At 42.0% G+C, this 18323-nt stretch overlaps 1 protein-coding gene across 2 annotated transcripts in view; it reads left to right on the top strand.

Moving 5' to 3' along the window:
* The first annotated feature begins 313 nt into the window (after positions 1-313).
* Positions 314-18323, top strand: part of LOC109471257 (phthiocerol synthesis polyketide synthase type I PpsD-like) — a 34270-nt gene continuing 16260 nt past the window's right edge. For both annotated transcript variants that reach the window (XM_019770539.1, XM_019770538.1), the window contains exons 1-2: positions 314-374; positions 788-1005. In XM_019770539.1, coding sequence (XP_019626098.1) covers positions 800-1005 — 206 coding nt within the window. In that variant the 5' untranslated portion in view covers positions 314-374; positions 788-799. The remainder of the gene's footprint in view (positions 375-787; positions 1006-18323) is intronic.

Genomic DNA, 18323 nt, shown 5'->3' with positions numbered 1-18323 from the left:
CACGGTATGAAAACCGTCTGTATGGTAGTGGCGCTTCAATAATGTGGTTGTAATAAATAAGCAACATTAGTTAAAGGATACACAAAAGACTACTTTTCGTATGTTCTAAGTCATTGTCCCAAACATCAAAGTCTGGGAAGATCAAAGTGATTGATTATGTTGTGCGTCGTATGAGCCAAGTAACCGATTGGACAAGGGATAATTGATTTGATTACTGTTGTGCCAGGTAGATAGCAATCGTTTCCTTGTCGTTTGGCTGAATTGGCAATATGCAAATTATCCCCGGTCCTTAAAAGTATAAAAAGGGAGAGTCAACGAAACGACTTCGCGACGGAGGGACGCGATGACGACATGCGCGTTTACGTACTTGTAAGGTAAAATTCCACGTTTATTACAGATTGTAGATTTTACCTCTATGAAAAATTAATTATAATGTCTTAATATGATGGTAACGCCCAAAAAGTTGATTAAAAAGTGTCAAATTATACGGGCTCGATTCCTTGAATTTTAGGTTTGACGTCGTGTTCTTGAGAAAGGTAGTTTATACAACTTTTCTTACTGCACCCAGACCCAGATGTAAAATGGGTACCTGGCTTCTAGTTGGGATGTAAAAGGCGGTGGAAGGAGAGGGATGGGCTCCGGCTTCTAATACCATGCCTTTAGTCAGAGTGGATTAACAACCCACTGCCCCTACGGCTTCAAAAACGCCTACCTTTTTACCTTTGAGAAAACAGTCTAAGTGATTTTTTTAAGACGACCTAACTAAAACATGTTCTTATCATACAAGTTTGACGCGGCGATGATGGACGAAGAGGTGGCGATCATCGGCCTGTGGTGCCGCTTCCCGTCTGCGGAGGGGCCGGACGAGTTCTGGCGGGTGCTGGAGAACGGAGAGGACTGCATGCGGGAGATCCCAGCAGAGCGCTGGAACCAGGAGGCCTGGTACAGCCCAGATAGAAAAACCCCGGGCAAGTCGTACGTGGAACGAGCCGGCTTCGTAGATAAGTGAGTAAACGAAATGTTTCTTCAGCTGTACTTAAAGTGAATGTGTCAGGATGTGATACGCCCAATTTTCATGTAAGGTTCCACTGGACATGTTTTGGCTCATTGAAGGGCTAAATTTTCTATGCTGTATATATAATCATTTTATTGTTCAGATACATATCATTGTCGCATGCACTTACCGTGATATATCACAGTAACAAGTTGAAAAGTTAGAAAATTTACCAAATACAACATTGATCACACGATATGAGTAATGACAATGTGAAATACGTGGCTCGCGTTCTGGCCACACCGTCTTAATTTTCTGGATGACATCCTCTGAAGACCCCCAAATTAGTGCGCGCGGGCGAATAAGAAAAATTCCGGTCAAAAATAATGATGCAACTAAATCACATGAATACAAATTGGTATTGTGAATTTTCGGCAGTACTTAGCAACGTATAGGACAAGCCGGCACATGCTGGCTTTTTGCGGAATTTATGAATCTGCGCTGTATGTACAATATGTACTGAGTTCTTGATTCGTGGAGCTTCCGTAGCTTGGGTGCCCGGCTCCGTATTGTCGCTAACTACCATGGACTGCCCAGGCCTATAGCTAGAGACAGGCCAGAGCCTCGCTGGGCGTGATCATTTTTTTTAGAACAAGCGAAAATCGATGCGCGCGCGGATGTCATCCATGAAATTAAGTCAGTGTGGCCTAAATATTTTGGGTTTGACCTCTTCTTTGAACATTACAAGACAAAGCAGCTTACATTTTTTATAATGTGTTCGTTTGAATTTTAAGCTTTGTGATTGCTCTTGAAACGACGCGGAATTTGGGACATATCAAACAGTCTGTAGTAGCTACGGTTTCTGTCTTTGTTCTTGCTTGCCCAATTTGTGAAGGTTGGGGGCTGTTGGAAGTTTCATCTTCTGGAAGTAGTCATGATCTTTGTCGGGAAACTAGTTAGGAGAGATTCGTCTATTCAGCTGATGGTCTAGAGTGAGCTGAAAACGGGGCGCGTGCAGTGGAAAATCGCATGTATCTGAAGTTTGGAGCAACCATCCAACTTCAAACTTCAAATTTTGAAATAACTTGCATGTCATGCCACTGATTACAAATAATTACTGATTACAAATAATTACTATTTCTTCATAATTTTGCATAAAATTTGCATAATTTACCATCATTGATAACAATGTTAGATCATTGTGACTGGATAAAATCGGCCTTCCGCTCAGAATCGTAAAAAGCTTTCAGCGAATGTGGAGAGAGATGCACTTTACAGGCATCGATTTCCTATAAAAGAAGAATAACGCTTATATTTGAAACTCTATTTACGATATATACTGTAGTATATTTTTGTAGCTATGACTTCACCCACAAATAGATTCACCCAGAGATATATGTAGATAGAATAGATATACTGAAAACCGATTCATATACACCGAATTCTTAAGCATTGCTTGCTCTCGATTTTATCTTTGTAACCTGACGGGATGGATTTTGTTTTAGGTTTAAGTTTAAGCTTAATTCTGGTAAATCCCCTTCCTTAAAGCTTATGCCTTCAACCCACAACAAGCTTCATGATTGTGAATTGTCTCTACTTGCTTGCAATGTATTTATCTCAAACTTTTGTGTTTGCAATTAGCCCTAGGGCATGAGTTTGCAATAAAATATCATTGCTTGTAAATATCACCAGCGCTTGCTAATACCTTATGCGGATAGCCATTTTTGACGTTATCGGAAACACGTTTAAAAAAACAGGTCAAAAACATTTTTGTTTTATTTTGCTGATTCATGCAAGAGTCACCCACTGCTGGAATATGTCAAGCAACAGAGGGGCGTGAATCTTTCCTCTACTGTTTTTTAAGGAACATTACTATACAATGTAGAACAGTGGCCGAGGAATTTCCAGTGGCTGGTGATTTGCCCCACCCCTACCTCGTCCCCTCAGCGATTTCATCCCTCTCGAAATCAGGTATTTCCTTTAAATCTTCAGTTTCAGCATGTTACGACTACACGAATTTGATATATAATTCTACCAATAGTATTCCATCTTATTTGTTCGGGAGGGGAATTATCATGTTTAATTTATTCAAAACGAAGGAAAAGGGTTTGGTTGAAGTATTCCTTGTTGCTATGCCTCACAGGACAGACGATTCGCGATTAATTTGACTCTGGGTTTTGGTCCGATAGTTAAGCAGACAGAGTGTTTGCTCTCTATCATGTACTAGACTTTTACTTTGACATTGTGCATTCAATTAGACTTCAGTCATACATTGTAGTAGATAGTAGATCCATTCAGCCAGGTAGGAAGATTTATCCCGTTGAGGCTGCTCTTCACTTTACCGGATCGTCATTTCCGGCCTGTGTGGACAATCCAAGGCCGTGTGGTTGTACATAACTGGATGGTATTCCATATGTTTGTCTAGTTTATTTTTGAAAGAGTTCACTGTGGGCGCGGTTACCACTTCATCGGGGAGACTGTTCCACCAAGTGGTCATTCTATTTGTGAAGAATAGTGCCCGTGTGTTCCCCTTGGAGGTCTTTTTTGCTATTCTCATGCTATGGCCTCTTGTTCTTGATGTTGTGTTTTGTTGAAATGGGTTCTGTGTGTCGAACAGGCCGTGCATGTAACTTGTATGTGTTGATAAGGTCACCCCTTAGTCTCCTGTAGACTAATGTTGGAAGTTTTAGAGATCTTAGTCTGTCCTCATAGGTTAGGTTACTTAACCCTGGGACTCGTTTCGTGGCCCTTTTTTTGGACTTTCTCAAGTTCGAGCACCAGGTTCTGTCTGTAATGCGACCAAATAGAGGCTCCATATTCAAGATGTGGCCTAATCAAGGCTTTAAATAACAACAGGAACACTTCTTGATCGATAAACTGAAATGTTCTCCATAGAAGCCCTGTTAGCTGGTTTGCTTTGTTTGCAATTTTGTGTAGATGGTCTTTAAATGCAAGGTCTTTGTCCACTAATATGCCTGAATCCTTTTCCATTGGGATAACACCTAGGGGGATAATCCCAGATTCATTTGTCATTGTATACTCAAAGGCTGGATGTCCCTTTCCAATTCGAAGCACTGTGCACTTTTTTGGATGAAAATTCAGTTGCCATTTTATGGCCCATTCTTGAAGATTTTTTAAGTCATGTTGTAGTTTTTCACAATCCCCCTCAAGCACACTCTAAATACGTGGCAGACATACTGGGAGAAGCTATAGTCGACAAACCCAAAACTTTCTGGTCGTACATAAAATGACTGAGGAAAGACATTGTAGGGGTAGCACCTCTAAAGGTGGGTAATACCATTATCAGTGACAGCGGGAAAAAAGCAGAAGCTCTCAGCTCACAGTTCAAAAGTGTCTTCACAGAGGAAGACACCACAGATACAAAATGTATTCCATCTCTCGATCAGCCCTGTACTCCTCCAATGGAACATATAGAAGTTTCTACTGATGGCGTCGAAAAAATGCTTCAAGGTCTCAATCCGCCTAAAGCATCCGGACCAGACCAAATACCACCTTGGTTCCTAAAAATGACAGCTTGTGAAATCGCACCTGTACTAACCAATATCTTCCAACACTCGTTAAACACTGCAGAAATCCCTAAAGACTGGAGGGATGCAAATATATGCGCCATCTTTAAAAAGGGAGATAGAGCGGTCCCCAGCAACTACAGACCTGTTTCACTGACCTGCATATCCTGCAAACTTCTTGAACATATTATCCATAGCCAAATCATGAAGCACTTAGAAAGCTACAGTATACTAACGGATTACCAGCATGGATTCAGAGCCAAACGATCCACAGAAACACAGCTTATACTAACAGTCCATGACATAGCTGGCGCACTGAACAGTAAACGGCAGGTAGATTTAGCAATACTTGATTTCACTAAAGCTTTTGACAATGTCCCCCATGGCAGGCTCATCTCAAAGCTGGAGTATTATGGAATCCAAGGCCCTACGCTGAAATGGTTAAATGCTTTCCTGACCAACAGGGAGCAAACAGTAGTGGTTGAGGGGAAGGCGTCGGCTCCAGTTAAAGTAGCGTCTGGGGTCCCTCAAGAACTGTCCTGGGACCATTGCTCTTCCTCTTGTATATAAATGACCTACCAGATCAGCTTGACTCAAAGGTGAGGTTATTTGCCGATGACTGTCTGCTGTATGTAGAGCTGTCTACACAGACCGACTCACAACTTCTGCAAAAAGACCTGAACACTCTGGAAGAATGGCAAAGAAAATGGCTCATGCAGTTTAATCCCGAAAAATGCTACATTATGCACATAACGAACAAACGAATACCACACGAAACTAGCTACCAGTTTTGTGGTCAGGCTCTAACTACCACAAAAACCCATCCGTACCTGGGCGTCACATTGACAAGCGGTCTTAAGTGGGGTGCACATGTTAGCAATATCACAACTAAGGCTAAACAGACATTGGGAGTGATCAAACGTAATCTGTGGGCATGCCCAACTAAAGTAAAATCACTTGCATACACGTCACTTGTAAGACCGAACCTAGAATATGCCGCGACAGTATGGGATCCATATACAAAGAAAGACAAAGATAAACTGGAAAGGGTACAGAATCAAGCTGCAAGATTCTGCATGAACAACTATGAAAGAGGTGCTAGTGTCACGGAAATGAAAAGTAACCTACAGTGGGTGTCACTGGAAGACAGAAGAAAAATGTCCAGACTATGCATGATGTGCAAAATGACTAATAAACTGGTGGACGTCCCAATTACTAAGTACCTAATACCAGCCCAGAAGATAACAAGAAATAGCCATGCCTTCAAGTACCAGAGTTATCAACCAAGGATTGAGGCGTTCAAGAATTCATTCTTTCCTAGAACTATCGCAGAGTGGAACTCGCTGTCACCAAGTACAGTAGGGGCATTGTCACTAAATAGCTTTAAACAAAGTCTAGAATTTAGATGTTCAAGGGTTAGGTGTAACAAGTCGATCGGTGTAATGTAGCCAGCTGCCGCCGCGCCGCGTGCCTGCGAAGCTGGTGTGTTACGGCGGTTATACCGGCTATACAGATACAGATACAGACAGATACAGATGTACAACTGCTCTGTATATTTTAGTGTCGTCGGCAAAGAGTCTTAACATACTTGATACAACCTCAGGCATGTCGTTAATAAATAGAGTAAAGAGGACAGGCCCAAGAACACTTCCTTGGGGGACTCCACTCACTACGTCGAGTGTTACTACCGCCGGTCAGATTCCCGGGCGAAAACATATCACCGACATTATAGGGATGTTTCAAAAATATGCATTAACATCAGTATCAAAACTGCTAGGGTGAAAATAAAAAGACGTGCATCACCACGGACATAGTGGCACACCACATGCCAAATTACACAGTAATAGTGCGTACGGAACAATGCGTTTTTACTGCGAACATGTTCTAAAAAACTGCCCCATACGTACCTTATACATGGGGAAGAAACATCTGGTACCACTTATCGACCCCTTCCTCCATCTGCCTGAGGCTTTTCCTCCCCTCCGCTATTCCAAACAACAAAAACGGGTTTTTCCGGACCATTCCGATTTTCCTCAAAATTGTAGGGGTGCATTTGCAATACTACATTGACCGCGAAAACAGCAACGGCGAAATACACATTCGTGCATCAACGCGGGCATGCCCGCAGACGGCATATAAAATTGCAAGCCGACTACATAAAGAGAACCCCGTGTTATAGCTGCGAACACGAAAAACCAGCCGTCCGGAGGTCCTGACCTCCTTCACGGAGTAATAAGAATACAGACGGACCCAGACATTTCGGAAGAATTTGTTGTCAAAGATTACATCGGATTTGATAACAGGCTGGATGATATTATTTGAGGAGTTGTACAGACTGGCTATGAAAGAATAGCATTGTTTGTGCCATGTAGCGTCAAACATGTCAGCCCTAACTTATGCTTAGGTCACATTTGAAACGGCGCCCGTTCGGCATGTCCTCGGCGTAGACGCCGGCCGGCGTCATGACGCCGAGCGTGCGCCGTACTGTCAGGGTCACAATTAAATGTTCCTTTACGGCTCCCTGTCGGGGCCTGCTTGTGCTCCGGCCGGCGGCTCTCATTAATATTCATAAACTTTTGCGGCCGGTTTCTGTCAGGGACCCGTCCGGTGCCCGGTCAGTCGCCCGTCTTGACCCGTGCGGCGTGTGGTAGGGTGCCAACCGGCTCTTACAGTTCGGCCGGGCAGCTGTCAGGTCCCTGGCGGGTTCCTGGCGGGATCCCGACGGGCTCCTCTCGTGTTTTTGAGCAGGTACATATATAAGCGCTGCACTGCCTGCTACCGTTCACTTCAAGTAAAGAGTACACGTCAAGTAAAGAGTAGACTGAAGTTGGCGATGCAGCGTTCAGTGCAACCTGCAAACAACTTACAAGCCCGTCTGAGATTGAGATTGGTGACAACCTACATGTAGGTCTTCTGGCATTGGTAGCTGAAGAAGAGAGGCAGGCAGAACTGGTGCGTCTGGCCTACTTTCGAAAGTACTTCCACAGTGACGCAGGAAGTACTTCAGCAGTGACGCAGGAAGTGTGCCGTGGCAGCTCCTTGCTATTGAGCAATAAAACCACTGAATATCGTTACTTCAGTTGAAATTTGGACTGAAAATAAATGCCAATAACTTCTGATTCCATTTTATTACGAAGGCATATGATGTAACAAGAGATAATGTCAGACACATTCTATTCCTGTTATGATCTGTTTTATGAAGTTGGCAAGAGAGCCGTGCCGGCTGTTTCCCTTGCCCTTCGACATTCTGACACACAAAAACAAGGTGTAACACACACGTGGTGAACTGTGCGACGTAGTCTGAGGCAGGAGTTTATATATGCTCCCTACAACCCCCTTTTCCTGACCATCTGATGCACTGATCAGCACATGTGACGTCATAATCTTAGGCAGGTACCTGTTCGGCCGCCCGACGGGTCCCGGGCAGTGAGGTTACGGCGTCGCTTCGGCGTATTTCGCCGAACGGGGCCCGAAGTGTTTTTAACTCTGAGTTAAAATCGATTCGGCGACCGCGCGGGGCCAAAAATAGGCCGGCAGCCGTCGGGAAGCCCGCCGGTCTCCGTCCAGGTTCCGTTCGGTAGTGCCAAAAAACACGCCGAACACGCGCCGAGCGGGCCCCTTTCTTCAATTGTGACCTAAGCATAACAGAAGTTGGCCCCCGTTAAACCAACGCCGTGTACGCCCGGGCACCGCTTATGTTTCTGGAGGGGCCCTCCTACCGCTCCGAAAGTTTTGAGCTGCACAAAATATTGCGAGCGGTGAGGAGGGGGCAATTTTCCGCCCCGGCAAAGTTCACCCCCGCCCCACCAACGCCCAGTCAAAGTTTGGCATCGCTAGACGCAAGTTCGTGGACGCTTGGGTCCGTTTATATAATAGGCCAACGCAGAAATCTTGAACGCTGGACCACCGCGCTTCGCCTGCGTTGCCTGGGCGGCGATCAAACGTCGCACAAACTTCGCTGGAGCGGTTGCAAGCGTTTTACGAGCGGACACGGGTTTGCTGGAACGGTGTCGGGCGTTGAAGCAGCGATCCATGTCGGCAATGAACTTTGGTTTAGCGTTGGTATAGAGGTGTCGGAGCGGGATCAGAATTTGGCTATATATACGGTGAGAAATGGACCAGGACTTCAATTGGAATCTAGCTATTATATAAATACTCATGTTTATTACTTTGTTGTAAATGTTATTTGATATTGTTAAACAAACTTGAGAGTTAATGGGGCCCCAGTAGTGGAAATGCATCGAATAAATTTTGCTCTAGATCTGTTTGTTTGAAATGTTCTAAGACATTATAAAAGAAACTTATTTAATGTCATATTACATTAATAAAAGCACTTTGTATTTAAAACATGTCTTGTTTAATACTTAAACGTTTGGTGTTGAAGTTAGAAGTTCCGATAAAGGTCTTTAATCAGGGAGGTCTTAAAGAGGAAAATCTGTCAGAACTTGTCCTACTACAAACCGATCCGTTCAACTCAGTAGTACGTCACAAGCGCTATGCCACTAAACCGCATGCGCAGAACGCCGCTATACCAACGCTCGCGTCACCGCTAAACCAACGCTCGCTACGCTAAACCAACGCTAAAGCAACGCCGGCTTCAGCGGTGCACCGCTAAGCCAACGCCCGTGTTTTCATTTTTTTCCCCACATTTTGGGCGCGGTGACGAGCGTTATCGAAATCCGGCCCCCGTCCCTTCCGTTAAAAGAACGCTCCAGCAAAGTTGACCGGGGCTTAAGGCACCATCTCGATATGGGTTCTCAACATATCACCCGTTTTTAATTGGGGTATAACAAAATCAAAAAAGGGTGAAAACTAGACAAGAGAGACAGGAGGTTTCTTAACTATTATCTTTTTTTTACCTAAACCAACGACGTCACCTCCTGCTTTAGCCGTGGTACAGTCGTTAGAATTATTTATCAAACTTGTGGACTTACTCTATCTGTGGTATGGTGTAAAAATTAGACAAGAGTATAGTAACCAATATGGGAGGAACCTTGAAGGATGGGGTGGGTCTTAGCAGACATTAATATTCTATCATAGACACTTTTTGTTCAAGTTTGGTTGTATTCCTTTGAGTTTTACGGAAAAAAATTGGACGGTTTTACAAAAAAAAACATTAATGTCGTCATAATGACGTCATATGACGCCATAATTACACAAAAGTTGCTGTTATGAATTAATTATATTACTACACCATTCTGTGAAAATTTGGTGGCCCTACGACAAGTGGTTGTTGACTTACAGGGGGCGGACCCCGTCTGAGCATGCCCAAAAGCCCGGTCTGAATAGGGTTAAGTTTGAGAGACATAAGTATCACTATACACTCGTTCTCATTCAAATGTGCCAAATGCTGTCGCCACTCTTTACGACTAGATATGAGCCAAATCACGGACCTCATTATTGCGTTTTTTGCTTCCCCAGTACACACAATATGTTTCACGAAATATGTACCACAGAACTAGGTTTGGTTGATGAGTCAGTTGGAAGAAATTATAGCCGGGCGTTGGATTTCTCACCCGAAAAAACGGCTGTCGCCTGAGAAGACATGACAACTTTAGAAAGCAGCCTAAAGCGTAGCAACATCATAACGACAATAGTTTGCTGGCCGGTGAAGTTGGCTTAGCCAGGGCCTCTGACAGATCAAGGACATTATACAATGTCCTTGGACAGATCAAGTCAGATCACTCCTGTCACTATTCTTGTACGTCGTGCGAGGTGGTTCATACCTGTCGCCAAGTTCTGTAACATCCGTTACCGCGCAAGTAAGACGGTTGTAAAGTTTATATAGGGTCACATATAAGACATGAAATTAACGTTTTGATGAATTTTTGCAGGTTTTCTGGATTTCTAAGGAAAGAAAAAAGGAGTGCTGGCTGCCATTAGTAGCCACCCTTGCCGAACAAAATCCTTTACAATAATGAGTGTAACATCCGTTACCGTTGTTTGTTACTTCCAATGTTAGATACTTCACCTGGTATAAGAACGTTGACCAGTGTTAAAATGCCAGTACTTATGCTTTCTTGTACCTAAAAGATTTAACTAAAAACTGGAGATCTTTTCGGAGAAAACAAGCAAAATATCCGTTTTGTAACATCCGTTACCGGTAACGGATGTTACACCTGTAGCGGAAAAGACATAACAACGGATCAAATTTCCTTTCCCTGTGCACCATAAACATAATCAAAGGAAGTAAAGTAGAAAACATATGCATCGAAAGGAAAATAACCCTCAATTTCGTCATCAGACTCAAATATTCTACCCTTCTTTGCGTTTTTGCTTCCAAAATAACTACACTTAGCTATCTTCATGTGTTCGATACGTCGTGTGCATGTGCCAGTATATAATGTACTACAGAACCACTTCCATATATACTGATGCCTAAACTACTGCCTTTTGAGGTGATGTCATGAATACAGGCTTTATCATACAACCGGTTCATTCTGATGTTCCAATGTTTTTGCTGCAGAAAAAATGCATTGTTTAAATATATCTTATTAAAGTCCATAAATTTTTGGTAATTTCCTATGACAATTAAGCTGAATTTTTTTGGCAATCATTAATTGAGGTGTTTTCCTAAAAAATAAGGCAGGTTTGCCTGAAAAAAAAAGACCATCGATTTTTGGAACCTAAAATCACCATTTTGCACATTTTAATGAGAATGAGCCTATAATCAACAGGGTTCTCCTCAGCGCAGCACCTCAAGTGACATGGGGAGAGGCCTGTCATTCGCCATGCGCAGAAAGGGCACTCTGTACACTAAATTATTCACCTGACACTTTTTAAATTTTACCTCACTTTTAACAATACGCTGCAATACCTAAAAACAAACCGCTAGAATGCGTTCGATTAATGGACTACTGTAATTTTGGGACTTTGTGCCCCAAATTGCTGCAGTTCACCCAAAAAAAAAAATTGTGGTGACCTTAAGAAATACTGTGGTGTGTAAACTCTTGTCTGCTGTGTATGGGAGGAAATGCCGATCATAATCTACTTTGGGCACTAATTGACCCGGATCTTGAGCAATGATCCCATTGAAACCCCTGCAATTGCTTAAATACAAAGAATAGCATAGGTAATCCGGCTATTCAGTCGCTGGATTATTATGGTCTTCATAGCCAGGTAGTGATGAAAGCTTAAGCTGGCAAAACTTTGGTTGATTGTGTATTCATGTGGTCTAAAATATTGCGTTCAGCAAGGCGCGTTGATTGTGGTCAGTACAAAAGCAATGTGGACTTTGGCCGCATGCACGGCATGAAGTCGCTGCGTCTCATACAGGATATATCGCCATTTTATGCTACTGAATAATCCTTCCATGCACGAGTTAAGGAATTAACACCCCTAGCCTTGAATCATTACAACTTGAACGTTACATACCTCATGTTTACGCCTTGTACTCGTACATGTATCCTTGAGTGTTGTAATCCAAGGGTGTTGCCAAACGGAAGGCCTGGTCGCCAGCTTACAATACACAATCTCTCCAATGGGAAAAAAATCAATGGCAACATCGTTGGCAGTTAACCCAATCTACACCGGGGGCACTCACTTTGATGTCGGATCGCCAACATGTTGGCGGGGAGCGGATCTTGGGGAGCGGACGAAAGCTAACAAGGCTGATGACGTATCCAGAACATGCTCTATCCAGCCTTGTCGCCAATCGGCGACACTTCGGGATATCCCAAATGTGCTTCTCCCGGTGCAGCCACGTGCGCTGATTGGTACCATGGTGTATTCAATCAACATTAGTGTGACGACTTCTAAATAGAGCGGCCACATATCCAGGCTACTCTTTTTGCCTGTGACGACTTCTGGATAACGCAATCACGTATCCAGAATGTGCCGCAGTCTTATTGTGGCGACTTCTAGATAGAGCAGTCACGTATCCAGGATGTGCTCTTATGGCTGTGACGACTAATGGATAGAGCAGTCACGTAACTATTGTTATACTCGGCACGTTACAAACGGAACCCATTGTGTCTTGCATTTGTTTAACCCAATAAACATTCTAGGACAGTTACATATGTGAGCTGTACACATACTTGTGTCTGTTTCTTTGGTTAGATTTGTAAGGAAGAATCACTGCGGCAGCTGAATTCATTCTACATGTACACCACCCTCGCACGGGGAGAACGAAATGGCGGCATTCTGACCACGAAAATCACATGCGAGATAGACTCCGCCTCCTAAAACAGGCAGCTCCTCCCACAAGTGCACGTCCTGGATAAACACCCCCGCTTATCCCAGATGTGCTCCGAATGAAGCACATCCGGGATATCCGGGACGTGCAGTCCTACTCGCGACGTGTTTGGGATATCCAGGAAGTGCTTCAGAGCGTGTTTGGGATAAGAGCAACGTTGGATGCAACAGCTGACACTCAGGCTACTCCGAACGGCTCGCGCTAGAACGACCAAACTTGGTGACTATTCCTAAAATATTGTATCAGTGGAATGAGATGTTGTCATGGCAACGGGTTTCTGACGGGCATATTTTGCTACATCTAGTAATTTTGGTTTTACAATAGAATTTATGGGTTTTTATGTCAAGTTACACATGGTTTCTAATATCAATAATATCTCATGTTATTTTCATCATTAAAAATGCATAATTTATGCTAATTTGATGACGTCATTGGCCAAAATCCAAGATGGTGGACATCATTAGATTAGGTATAAGAAGCCCGGTCTAGATAGGGTTAATATTTGCAAATAAGGTGAACAGGGGCAGCTTGTAGAAAGGAACTTTGTACATGAGTAAACAAACCAGTAAAATGTCACGACCGGAACGTATACGTAAGCATGTACTGTGGCATTTTAGGTGATGGGCATTTTAGGCGCGAGTTAGGTATGCCAGATATCAGATAACATGTAGATGTAAGATATACATTCATGCCCTATCGGGCTAAGTACAGGTAAACAGATGTACAGGCAGGACTTCGTACTTAGATATATCGAGCGGCTATTGGTTGTGGCATATGCGCATATGGGTTTCAAAAGTCCGTAGATAATAGACAAACGGTATGATTGGCACACACGCAGCACATTCTCTCCCCAAGTAAGACGTTTTACATAGATATATTTCCCACAGTGAACTGAAATAACAGTGATATAAACGGTGGCTATATATAATACTTTTTTTCACCCCTGCAAAAGCATCATATTTTACTTTCCCAAACCATAGGAAAGAATTGACTTTCATCAAACACGTTACATCTTACTGGGTATACCCATGCTTTAGGATCATAGAAACTCTCAATAATGTCATTGTGTCCTAATGAAAGCGCAGAGTAATGTAAACCTTTTAGCTGAACTAAAGTCAATAGTACAAATATGAAGCAATGTAAGATGTAAGGGACTATGTACAGTATCTACAAAATATGTCGCACTGTTGAGGATCACCCCTGTAGCAAGAAAAGTCACCAAAGTTTGTTATTTCTAGCGCAAGCCACTCAAATGTAGTAAGAAAGTTGACGCGTCCTCAAAGACACCTAACAAATTCATCTCCATCACGCAGTTTGAATACAGTACGTTCTGGGGTAATACTAAATGCTGATGTTTTTATCATGCAGATTATTGGCAGATTATTATCTCTTCTGATCTGTTGATAGTGTTTCTAGGGTGTCATTTCTCTTAGCCTTGTGTTCAGTCTACCGCTGATGGGGCGGGTTCTCTTTGGGGCTGCAGCTCCTCTTCCCCGCCCGAGTCAGCTAGGTTCCCCGGTAGGTTTTGCACGACGGGGGCCCCAATTAACCTCACCGCGATAGACTTCTGCAGTGGGGATAATTAGCAAAACTCCTACAGACGTAACAGAGTGGGAAGGGCTCGTCGGTATTTTTTTTTGCAGATTCAACATATACAATACAAAACATGATAATGAGGTACTTTAGCTATAGCTAATTTTTGCCTCACCACCAAACATAGAATACAATAACACAGTACATAACAAAAACAGAGAACAACAAATGGGTGGGAATGGGTCATTAAATAGTAAAAAGAAATGTTTAGTAGGCTATGTAGTAAATCAATCTAACACAAACCGTTTGGTATCAATAATATAAGTTTGAGTTTTTTTATCAAGATATTACAGTTTGGATCAGAGTGTAAATCAGGTATCGTCGGTATTTGTCCTTGTTTATGTAAGGAAATGTGGGTTGTTTCTGCCAGATTTTGAATAATAAGGCATGTTAACGTTGGAGACTAGGTGTTGATACAAGTAAAGAGCTGGTACTGACTTCTCAACCTGTTCACGGCGGCCTGATGTCACATTGTGTATACAGATCGGTCAGGAGATCCCGCGGGGCTTGGTTGCGCGCGGGCCTGCACGCTGGGTTGTTTATGGCTTTAATGAATGAATGAATGAACTAGAGTTCCGCGATCTCATACCTTCGCCAAATGATGTTAATCTTAATGGCTGACAAATATAGATATAGATTATTCCCCATGATTGTGCAAATAGGATCCTCATTTACATGAATTATATCAGTCTTCATCATATTCTCAACCAAAAGACAGTCTTATATTAATGGTCGTGCAATAAAGTTCTTCTTCTATTAACAAACAGTGCCATTCTATTATTTTCTCATAAATTATGCAAATAAGGTCCTGGTTTAAATACATTATGTTAAATGATGTTTACCTTAACTGAACTTTCAAATATCACAAGTATAAAATTCCAGGCAGTTATCATTACAGAATTATAACATTTTCTCATTAATTATGCAAATTAATTCTTCATTTACATAATCAATATCTGCCTGTGTTTCTCTCCTTCTCAATAACCAATCTCGCAAGCTTCAATAGTCCTATCATGGAATGCAGCTGATTTATAAAATTTTCTCATAGATTATGCAAATTACATCGATATTTGCATAATTGTCACATAATTATATCAAGAATCACGTAAGCTACCTACATACCAAAAATGATGACGATCCGTCAACCAGTTCTTGAGTTATCGTCTTTTGAATATTTTCAAACAGATAGGCCTGCAGTTCCAGAGCAAGCCGATAGGCGGCCCAAACTCACGTCACTTCTTTCCCAGCACAAGAGCTACCTACCATCTAAATTTCGTCACCCTAGCATGTCTAGATCATGAGATATCAAAACCGGAACTTCAGCTGCAGTACCATAACAAGCCGCTAGGAGGCCCAAAATCTAATCATTTCGAGGTCTCGTCAAGACCTACCCACCTACCAAATATGAAGTCAATCCATGAAAGCATTCTCAAGTTATCGTGTTTACAGACAGACAGACAGACACACACACGAACGCCTCTGAAAACATAACCTTCTTGGCGAAGGTAATGAAGACCTTTGTACAAACATACCCGCTTGGTTAGGAATAACTTGAATACACACCCACGTATGTAACAGACATGTGACAGACATGTGACATGTGACATAGAAACGTAGTAGTAGAAACATAGTACGAAGAAAAGATAAGAACATACAAATTTAAGGATCGGGGGTTTGTCTACGATCATTAAAATGTGAATTTGTCTGTATTACTTAGGTGTGTAAAATGAGGAAACATCGGTGTTATAAGTCTATAAAATTCAATTCTCGCTCTGTTATACAAACTACATTCTACTACAAAATGAAGTTCATCTTCTATTATATCTAAATTACAGTATCGACAAATACGTTGTTCCAGAGGAGTGCGGTTATGTCCACCGGTCTCAATGTGTAGTTTATGGCAGCAGTTTTGTGAGGGCGGTTTTGATCTGAGGCGCTAAGCTACTGTCCTTGTTTCGTAGATGAGCGGATTAATTTTTACCTCCGGGGAAGGAGATATCCTTCCGTGAGGAGGTTTTACTATTGTTCGAAACATTTCTGTCAGCAGCTGTTTCTCGCGATCGGCTGGACGGATTGGTCTGTTGTTCGGTATACGTATTGCTATTGGGCTGCAGATGATGCAGAACGTTTTGTTTAATTACCTTCGCCAAGAAGGTTATGTTTTCAGTAGCGTTTGTCCGTCTGTCTGTCTGTCTGTCTGTGAACAGCATAACTCAAGAAGCTTAGTATGCATTGTCATGAAACTTGGTAGATGGGTAGGTCTTGATAAGACCTAGAAATGATTAGATTTTGGGCCCCCTGGCGGCTTTTGTTGGCACTGCAGCAGAACTTCCGGTTTTGATATCTCACAATCTGGACATGTCAGGGTCACGAATTTTGGTTGGTAGATAGCTCTTGGGGTAGGGAAGAAGTGACAAAAGTTTGGCCCCCCTAGCGCCTTGTTCTGGAACTGCAGGAGCATTTGTTGAAAAATTTTCGAAGGATGATAACTCAGGAACCGGTGGACGGATTGTCATGATTTTTGGTATGTAGGTAGCTGAAGTGATGCTTGACACAATCAAATGATAATTATGCAAATCAGGAGCTAATTTGCATAATTAATGAGGAAATTCTATAAGTCTGCTTAGTTCGATAATAGGACTATGAAACACTTGTGACATGTAATAGAGAACGAAAAAAACATCTGAGGATATAGATTATGTAAATGAAGACCTAATTTTCATAATTAATGGGAATATTTTATAATTTCATAGTTGTAACTTCTGGGAATTTCATACTTGCCACATTTGGAAGTTAAGTGAAGGCGAACATCAATAAACATAATTTATTCAAATCATGACCTCATTTGCATAATTTATGAGAAAGTGCTATAATAGCCTTTTTGTGAAGATAAGGTTGTCATTGAGTGGAAAATATGATCAACTGATATAATCCATGGTAATGAGGCTCTTATTTTCAAAATCAATGATTAAAATTGTATGATTCTTCAACCGCAAGGGTTAACATCATTTGGCGAAGGTATGAGATCGTGGAACTCTTGTTAATCTATAACTTTATGTGAGTGAATATGAAAATTAGCAATACAAGGTAGGACGGTCAACATTTTGACTCAAATGTATCCCCAGTGAGTGAAAATGCTCTCTAGCTTCATACAAAAAATTAAAGTTAGAAGATGCAACTGCAAATGCCATCCATGGCAGTAAACTATGACATTGGGCTCTCTCTCCCTATTTCATTATAATTATTATTATAAGTCACATCCCACCTCCTTGACTTTTAAACAGTCAAAATACAAAATACAATTCTATATTAAAAGATTATATAAAAACCATCAAGGATGGTTGTAAAAAGAGTTTGGAACAAAGACATTGACTTGCATCAAGTCTACACTCTTTTAGACAAGGATGACCACATTCAAGTATACTGTAACTTTTGTACAATACCTATTTTTCTTACATTTTTACCTGATCAAGTCCAGAACTTCCAGATCTTCTTAGCAGCCATTTTGAGGTCTTTTTCCTGTCAAGGAAGTACAGACTTCTGATTGGTCAGAGATTTTCTACCTTTGGTACGATTGGCCAGGAGAAATCACATGGCCAGCACAGTGGGAGTTCTGGCTGACCAGGAGGAAATATTCCTGGAAACTGCTAGAACTTGAAGAGGATTTTAGCCTTCCCACATGAAACAAATGAACCATTTTCATGGTTATTTTGTGTTGAAGATGGCTAAGTGTTGTTTAAAATTACCTAGATGTTTTGAAATTTTGCCTGATGACTTGATGAGGCTGCTACCAACAGGAGTGACATGATTTTTGCAAGTTCCTCCTCTGTGAATGAGGGAGGGGGGCACCCATTCCATACCCTTCCACTAGATCATCACACGAGATGGTAGAGATGTAGCTTATTGATTCACAAGGTGGATTTTAGAAGATAGACATAAAATCTTTATCATCCATTTTTGCATTTGACTAGACAATGTTCTAAAGTTATAATACCAGTAGTTGTAGGCATCCACT

This window comes from Branchiostoma belcheri, unplaced genomic scaffold (assembly GCF_001625305.1).
Source record: "Branchiostoma belcheri isolate BF01 breed outbred unplaced genomic scaffold, Haploidv18h27 scaffold243, whole genome shotgun sequence".
In the NCBI taxonomy this organism is placed as follows: Eukaryota; Metazoa; Chordata; class Leptocardii; order Amphioxiformes; family Branchiostomatidae; genus Branchiostoma; species Branchiostoma belcheri.
The sequence above is the reverse complement of the archived record's forward strand: the minus strand, read 5'-3'. Positions and strand labels throughout refer to the sequence as shown.